Consider the following 8,681-nt stretch of genomic DNA (forward strand, 5'->3'; position numbering starts at 1 on the left):
GTAGGGTTTTCAAAAGATAATTTAGTTAATTTAACAAAGTCACAAAACACGGTTTATGTAAATCTTTTAGAAGAAAATCTTTTTAGAAAAACTTATCAAAGATAAATTATCAAAAGAATAATATGTTTTGATATAATCAGTTTTTATGAAATAAAATCTTTTTAGAAAATCTTTTCACAAAAACTTATCTTTTTAAACTTTCCTATTTTAAGCTTGCCAAGCTTTTGTCACGTTTCTAATAAATCTCATATGTAATCCTATCAAACAATTTACATCAATTATAAAGGATAAAAACTTAACAAAACTAAATTGCTTCGTTAAATATTGTATTCTAGGATACTTGGGCTTCACGTAGTCCAGGACTAAGTTCCTACTATCACTTGTTCTCCAGCTCTTAGCTGGAACCTTGCAGACTAAGTTCTTGTGAAACTTGTTATCTTCAATGCAAACCAAGTTAAGCCTTCCAACTTGCTGTCTTCAAGTTCCTGTTAGGGAACTCAGTTAGTTCTTGTAAGAGAACTCTTCTTCTATCTTCTTTAACTTTCCTTGGAATCTCCTCGAGTCTTCATAGTTAGGTTACACTTCCACTTCCAAAGTCCACTTCACCTGTTCTAATTACAACACTTAGAGAATTCTTATTAGTTGAAGTTTGCTCTTTATATTTATCATCATCAAAACACTTAAGCTTCAACAATTTCCCCCTTTTTGATGGTGACAAACTTTAGCAAACTTCTAAGGAAATTTAAATCACATAGAAGGACATATTTTTTGTATTTTTAATTTATTGACTGAAAATAAAAACACAAAGAAAACAAAACCAGAAAAACAAAAACGAAAACAAAAATAACTTAGGGATTGTTTGGCATTGTTTTTTGTTTTCAGTTTCCAGTTTTTTTTTTTTTTTAAAACAAAAAACCAAAAACAGGAAACAAGAAAAAGGTGTTTCCACTTTTCTGTTGTTAGCTTTCAAAATTATCATGATTTTAATAAGTTTGACTAATTTTTGATTCATTATATGACATATATCATATGATTTTAAAAAACAAAAAACCAAAAAACAAAAAACCACAGTGATACCAAACGAACCCTAAAAATATATAAAATAGAACAGAAAACAGAAACTCAGAAACTAGAACTACTTTATACACAGCCTCAGAGAAACTTCTAATACTTTATCAACTGGAACCCAGAACAACTTCAGGCTTCAAGTTTGCTTCTTCTTTTCCCCCTTTTGGCATTATCAAAAAGTCTTGCAAGTTAAGTTATCAAGCATCTAGCCACATCCCCACAAGCAATTCATCGAGTGTGAGGAACTGAAGGCAGCGCTGCTAAATTCCCTTCAATTAGTTCCACTTTCCTGCACATGCTTTCATAATATACAAAACACGCCATGTAGAGGCAAAGTTCCAAATTGATCATTTAAAATCAAAAGATTATTCTGCTTAATCCGATTACAAACCAAAATATTTCAAAATTTTCACAAAACAGTATTAAAATTGTTTAAGACTAAAACAACAAAAAGACAAGATGAAATGTAGGCTAGGCTAGGCTAGGCTAAAGTTAAGGTAGGCTGGTGAGATGTAAACTGAATCAGCTCTGAAGGAACTCTAGGATCTTCTTGTTGTCCTCCTTCTGGTGCTCAATGCTAGCTTCCAGTTTGTCTTCCAGGCTCTTGATAGCCTTCTAGAACTCCACCTTCTGTTCCTTGAGACTCTTCTCAAGACCCTGTACTGCCCTCTCTATCTTCTGAATTCGTCTTGCAGTATCTTTGAGTTGCCTTTCTGCAACTTCAGCTCTGTCAGATAATTTAGCAACCTGCACTGCCATCACATTTTCTTCTTCCTCATCCAGTTCTAGAGGTTTTTCCATGCTTGTCTGTGGGAAAGAGCTAGCCGACAACCTCATGCTCTTCCTTAAAGGCTCTTCTGAAACTGCCTTTTCTTTCTTCTTTCCACTAGCTGATTTCTTCTTCTCAACCTTCTAAAGTTTCCCATTTACAACCTCTAGGCTTATTCCTAGCAGAGTCTCTTTATTTTTCACATTTTTTGCCTTTTCCTTCAATCCCCCATATTTTCCTTTGAGTTCTACCCCAAGGGATTCGAAGACAGTAGATAAAATAGCCCCATAGCCCACTTTGTTCTTGCTAGGAACACAGTGAGATACATAAGGGAAGGAAAATTAAATTTTATCTTTTTACAGAGACAGAAAATAACAACCATGTCCATTAAACAAGCTTTTCCCTTCTTTTGAGTTCTAGGCAGGATATTCTTTTTCACCAAATTAAACAGCAGCTTATTCATAGGGCTCATATCATTGTGACTCATAGTATTCTTCCCCCTTTTTCCTCCTAGAAACTCAACTATATCACCACCTAGAAAGTTCCCTACCTTCACACTGGATTTACCCTTCATATACATCTCATATCCCTTAGTTGAAACTTCAAGATAGTTCCTAGGGTTTCTACATCAAACTCAATTTTTATTTCATTAATTTCACTCAAAATTACCCCTTGTTTTACTTGAAAGTTCTTATAGAATTCATTCATGGCAATTGGATACATGCAATTGTTTGAAGCTTTCAACAATAAGTGTTCCCAACCTTGAAACTTAATTAAATCCAAAAATTCCAAAAACCTAGCTTTTCTACACCAACTTAAATCAAGCCTATGACCAACCACATACCTTCCAGCATGTGACTCAAGTTCCGATTGATCAGTAGTGGTCTCCTCCTCCATTGGATCATCTTCTCCATTTGATTCAACAGTTCCTGTTCCGAAGTCCTCGATCTCCTTGATTTGTTCCTCTACCGACTTTCTTTTTTCTTTGATTGCTTTCTATTCTCTCAACTTTTTGAGAATTTCAGAGGATTCCACTTCCACAACTACTGAAGCTTTCTCTTTAGGGTTTTTCTTTGCTGAGGATGAGGTTAGAGCACTTTCGACTTGGTTTTTCTTGGGTTCTTGGTATGACACCATGGTTAAAGGAGAAACACTTTTTGGTTCCAATTGGTGTTTGTCTTGAGAGTGTTCTGATGAGCTGATGGAAGTGATAATGGCCATGATTTTGAAAGTAAGGGTTTAGAATAGCTTAGAAGATTTTTGACAGTGGATAAATTTGATTTGATAGAGAGGGGGTAAGGTGGGTGAAGATTCCTTTTATATTAATTGAAGCAGTGTGAAGGAATTAAATGGTTTTACTATTCAGTCATTTATTGAACAAGTTCAATTAATTTTTTGAAATTTAAACAGGATATTTTTCAAAATTCTTTTTCTTTCCAAATTCACTTAATTTCCAAAAAGATTTTAATTACCAAAAGAAAACACGTATTTGGAACACGCTTTCTACACACATGCAATGTACATTACTAATTACACACGCACTTAAGTGTTTGTGAACTAACCTCCAAGAATTCACCAACGGTAACACTTCAGCTATGTTTAGCACACCATAATTGTGCTAGATGCTCTTTTTACAATATTTCTGATTTTTACCATATCTTGGAACTTCAGAAGCAATTAAGTCAGCTTGATCATCCTAAGTTCTAATCTCAATTTCTCAAATCTTTTTCTGTTCAAGGGCTTAGTTAGAATATTTGCAATTTGATTTTTAGTTGGACAAAATTCTAACTTAATATTCCCTTGCTCCACATTGTCTTTTAGGAAGTGATGCCTAATGTGGATATGCTTGACCTTTGAATGTTGAACTGGATCTTTAGAAATACATATAGCACTAGTATTGTCACAATGAATAGGAACACATTCAAATAAAATACCAAGATCTCTAACCTGTTTCTTTATCCATAACATTTGAGAACAACAAGCTGTTGCAGCTACATATTCAGCTGTAGACAATGCAACTGTGTTTTGCTTCTTGGAACCCTAAGAAACTAAACATGGTCCTAGAAACTGTGCCATACTTGAAGTGCTTTTTCTATTAACCAAATCACTTACATAGTCAGTGTTAGTAAAGCCATTTAAATCAAATGAGTCACTTCTAGGATAGAAGAGACACAAGTCATTAGTTCCTTTCAAGTGACGAAGGATTCTCTTTACTACTTTCAGGTGAGATTCCTTTGGATTTTCTTGGAACCTGGCACATAAACCTACACTAAAATATATGTCAAGTCTACTAGCTGTTAAGCAAAGTAGAGAACCAATCATACCTCGATACATAGTTTGGTCTATGCAAGTTCCAGATGGATCTTCATCCAGTCTTGTAGCTATACCCATAGGAGTTCTATTGGTTTTTGCATTATCAAGTTTGTATTTCTTAAACAGTTCCTTAATGAACTTCTGTTGATGGATCATGATACCTTCCTCAGTTTTCTTGATTTGCAAACCAAGAAAGAAATTTAATTCTCCCATCATGCTCATTTCAAATTCTCCACTCATAAGGTTAGCAAAGTATTTACACAAAGATTCATTAGTTGCACCAAATAATATATCATCAACATAAATCTATACAACTAAGATATCAATTCCATTTGGTTTTAAAAACAATTTTTTTATCAATTTTGCCATGTTTAAAATCATTCTTCAAAAGGAACTTAGATAATCTTTCATACCATGCTATGGGAGCTTGCTTAAGTCCATAAAGGACTTTGTCAAGCTTGTAAACTTGGTCCGGGAACTCTAGATTTTCAAATTCAGGGGGTTGTTCCACATAGACGTCTTTTTTTAGTAATCTGTTCAAAAATGCACATTTTACGTCCATCTGGTACAACCTAAATTCAATATAAGCAGCAAAAGCAATAAGTAAGCGAATAGCCTCTAACTTGGCTACTAGTGCAAATGTTTCTTCATAGTCGATTCCTTCCTGTTGATTGAAACCTTGTACTACCAGTCTTGCCTTGATCCTAACAATAATACCATGCTCATCTAGTTTGTTCCTAAATACCCATTTCAGTCCAATTGTCTTTTGATCAACTGGTCTAGGTTCCAGATGCTAAACTTCATTTCTTTCAAACTCATTTAGCTCTGCTTTCATAGATTTAATCCAGTCAGCTTCAGTTAAAGCTTCAACATAGTTTTTAGGTTTCATGGAGGATAAGAATGCATAGAATGCACAGAAGTTCCTAAGCTGATATCTGGTTTGAGTTCCTTTGGTGATATCGCTCATGATTGCATCAACTGGATGTGATTTTTGATGCTTCCAAGACTTAGGTGTGAAGTCCTTGATAGGATACAATCTTTCTTGATTATTGTTGACTGGAACTTCTATTGGAACTTCATATTTTGATTTAGCTTAAACTTCTTCTGGAACTTCTGAATGCTCTTGATCTTGATTTTGAGCTGGAGTTCCTTGTGCATCTTCTGTTGTTTGCTCTTCATTTGCTTCATGATTCACTTTACCTCCCTTTCCAGCTTGCTACTTTTGCAATAATGTTGATTCCTCATCTAGATCTTACTTTCGTACAAGTCCTATTTCAAAATCATCATCATCATCTTATACATCAATTAATTGTTCAGTTTCATCGAAAATCACATGTACAGACTCTTTAACACACATTTTTATTTTATTATAAACTCTAAAAGCTTTACTGTTTGAGGCATATCCTAAGAATACTGCCTCATCACTGCATTCACCAAACTTTCCCAAGTTTCTTTTACCATTGTCATGAACAAAACATCTACAACCAAAAGTTCCAAAGTAAGAAATATTAGGCTTTCTCCCTTTGATGAACTTATAGGGAGTCTTGTTTGTGATGGCTCTGGCTGATACTCTATTTAGAATGTAACATGTTGTATTCACTGTTTCTGCCCAAAATTTCCTAGGTTGACTTGAGATTAGCATAGTTCTAGCCATGTCCTCAAGGCTTCTATTCTTGCGTTCTACTACTCCATTCTGTTGTGGTGTTCTTAGGGAAGAGAAGTTATGATCCATTCCATGTTCTGTGCAGAATTCATCAAGCTTAGAGTTTTCAAATTCTGTTCCATGGTCTGACCGGAGATGCACCAACTGGTTACCTGTTCTTCTTTGTTCTTTCTTCACAAATGCAACAAACTCATTAAACGTTTCATTTTTTCTAACAAGAAAGAATACCCATGTAAACCTTGAGTAATCATCAACTATAACCATTACATATTTCTTACCACTTCTACTTTGGATTCTCATTGGACCACAAAGATCCATATGAATAAGTTCCAAAAGTCTTTTGGTGCTTACCATCTTCTTGTACTTAAATGAAACACGAGTCTGTTTACCCCTAACACATACATGACATACTTTATCATATAGGAACTTAATGCAAGGAAGTCCTTCCACTAATTCCTTGGATCTAAGCTTATCAAGCAATGTAAAACATGCATGACCAAATCTTTTATGCCAAAGTAGGGGATCATCCTCAATAACACTAAGACATGTCAAACTGCTATTTGGAACCTCGTTGAGATCCATAGTATATGTGTTTCCTTTACGAGTTCCTTCTAATATAATGTTTCCAGTGTCATTGTGGATGATTTTACACTTATTAGAAGTAAAGCTAATAGAGTTACCTTTGTCACAAAATTGTGAAGTACTTAATAAATTGTGTTTGAGACCCTTGACTGAAAAATACATTATCAATAACATGGGAACTTAACCTTCATACCTTTCCAATATCAATTATATCACCTTTCATATTAACACCAAAGGTCACAGTCCCACTATATTAGGCATCCACTGAGAGAAATCTAGATTTATCTCCAGTCATGTGCTTAGAACAACCACTGTCGAGGTACCAAGTGTTGTTCCCCCTCACAGGAACCTGCATGAAGAATCAGACGTTAGTGTTAGGAACCCAGGTTCCTGACACTAACAGATGTATAATCAGATTTCCTAACCCATATCTGTTTAACATGATTTTCATTCTTTAGAGTGCTCTTTTCTTTCTTAGGACATTTGCCTTGCTTATGTCCTGTCTTACCATAGAAATAACAAACAATACTACTAGGTAGGTTAACATACTTCTTTCTTTCTAGAACTTCTTCTTATATCCTAAACCTTCAGTTCTTTTAGCTTGAGCATAAGCAATCCATTTGGGTACATTGTACTCTATGAGTTGTTTACCTTTCCTAAATCTTTCAAGTCCCCCCTCAAGATTTGCTTTCTCCACTTTTAGTTCTTCTAAGTTAGATTTTAATTTTTCAAAATTTGAATACTGATCAAGAAGAGGAACTTTAGAGTTAGGAGTTGCTCCACTTATTTTTAACAAAGACAGTTCCACATTCAAAAGAGTATTGTCATGTTTTAGTCTTTCAAGATTTTCTTTCAGAGTGACATTATCATCAAAAAGACTAAAGAACCTATATTGAATATCAAATTTCATATTGTCCATCCATTCACTATGTTCTTTGTAAGTGTCAAGTGCTTTGTCACTTTGAGCTTTTGCAACATGCAATTTTTTTTAAATCATCCTGAATATCTAACACAACATGTGTCAAGTTTTCCTTAGAGAAATGTTTTAAATCATTAAAAGAATACCATACCTCATCTTCATATGCCTTAAGTTTAGCCTTTTCATTAGTTTTGGTCATAAGACATAAATGTGTCATTTCTTCTGATGGTTGGTCTTCTTCTTTTAAGTCACCCCAGGCAACCATCATAGCTTTCTTCACATTCTCCTTTGTGAAGTATGGCTTATAATCTTTGGGCACCTTAGCTTGATCTTTTCCCTTGAACTTCCCTTTGTCTTTTTCCTTAAATGGATAGTCTTTTATGAAATGATCTTTAGAGCCACACTTGAAACAGGTAGTGTCTTTGGAACTTGTAAATTTCTTGTTCCTATCAAACTTCCTATTGTTCATCATCTTCTTGAATCTTCTCACCAGCATTGCCATCTTTTCCTCATTAACTTCATATTCCTCTGAGTCTTGTGCTTTCAGAGCCAGACTCTTGTTCTTGGAACTTTCAGCATTGGAACTTAAGTGAAGTTCATGAATCATCAATGATCCTGCTAGCTGCTCCATATTGAACTTTGTAAAGTACTTGGATTCCTACATTGCAGTAACCTTGGATCTCCATCGTTTATCTTATGGAAGACTCCTCAAGATCTTTCTAGCCTATTCATCTATAGGGATGTGCCTGCTAAGGGAACTCAGTTCATTAATAATATCATTAAATCTAGTAAATATTTCCTCTATGGACTCCTTGGATAGCATTTCAAACCTCTCATATCTAGACATCAATAAATCAATTTTAGAACGTTTTACCTCGTTTTTACCTTCATGAGTAACTTCTAGTAGATCCTAAATCTACTTAGCCGACTTACATCCCATGATTCGATTATGCTCATGGGGTCCAAGTCCACAATGCAAGTATTTAATAGCCAAAGCATTTACCTCAAGTTTCTGATAATCCTCTTTATCAAAATCAGATATTAGTTTAGGAACTACCTCGTTTTTCTCATTGGTTGAGGTTACCTCAAAATTACCAGATTCAATTACACGCCAAACTTGGTAATTTTCAGCCTTGATGAATATCTCCATGGTAAAACGTACCATTGAACATAGGTGGACGTTGGGTAGAATACCCTTCTTCAAGTTTCTCTTTGTAATTCATCTCTTCTCAGGAACTTACTCAACAAAGTTATCTGCTTACACGTGAGAACCTTGCTCTGATACCAATTGTTAGTTGAGACGAACACTACAAGAGGATGGATGAATTGTATGTGAGTTCCTAGTAACTACTTTTGTGGAACATAAA

At 34.7% G+C, this 8,681-nt stretch overlaps 1 protein-coding gene across 1 annotated transcript; it reads right to left on the reverse strand.

Annotated features, from left to right (window-relative positions):
* Positions 1 to 8,038: 8,038 nt before the first annotated feature.
* LOC145583856 (uncharacterized) lies at positions 8,039 to 8,464 on the reverse strand. Its single transcript, XM_081640818.1, has 2 exons — positions 8,235 to 8,464; positions 8,039 to 8,153 (listed from the first exon to the last, which is right to left on the reverse strand). Exons 1-2 carry the CDS (start codon positions 8,462 to 8,464, stop codon positions 8,039 to 8,041), a joined length of 345 nt encoding a protein of 114 aa, XP_081496944.1.
* Positions 8,465 to 8,681: the final 217 nt, after the last annotated feature.

This window comes from Chenopodium album, chromosome 16, assembly GCF_948465745.1.
Source record: "Chenopodium album chromosome 16, dcCheAlbu1.1, whole genome shotgun sequence".
Classification (NCBI taxonomy): Eukaryota; Viridiplantae; Streptophyta; class Magnoliopsida; order Caryophyllales; family Amaranthaceae; genus Chenopodium; species Chenopodium album.

What these genes read in the sequence shown, in the direction of transcription:
- LOC145583856 (XM_081640818.1), bottom strand. Translation starts at nt 8,464, where the DNA reads ATGGAGATATTCATCAAGGCTGAAAATTACCAAGTTTGGCGTGTAATT. An exon ending in ATGGGATGTAAGTCGGCTAA is followed by an intron (nt 8,154 to 8,234) that starts GTAGATTTAGGA and finishes ATTGATGTCTAG; the next exon opens with ATATGAGAGGTTTGAAATGC.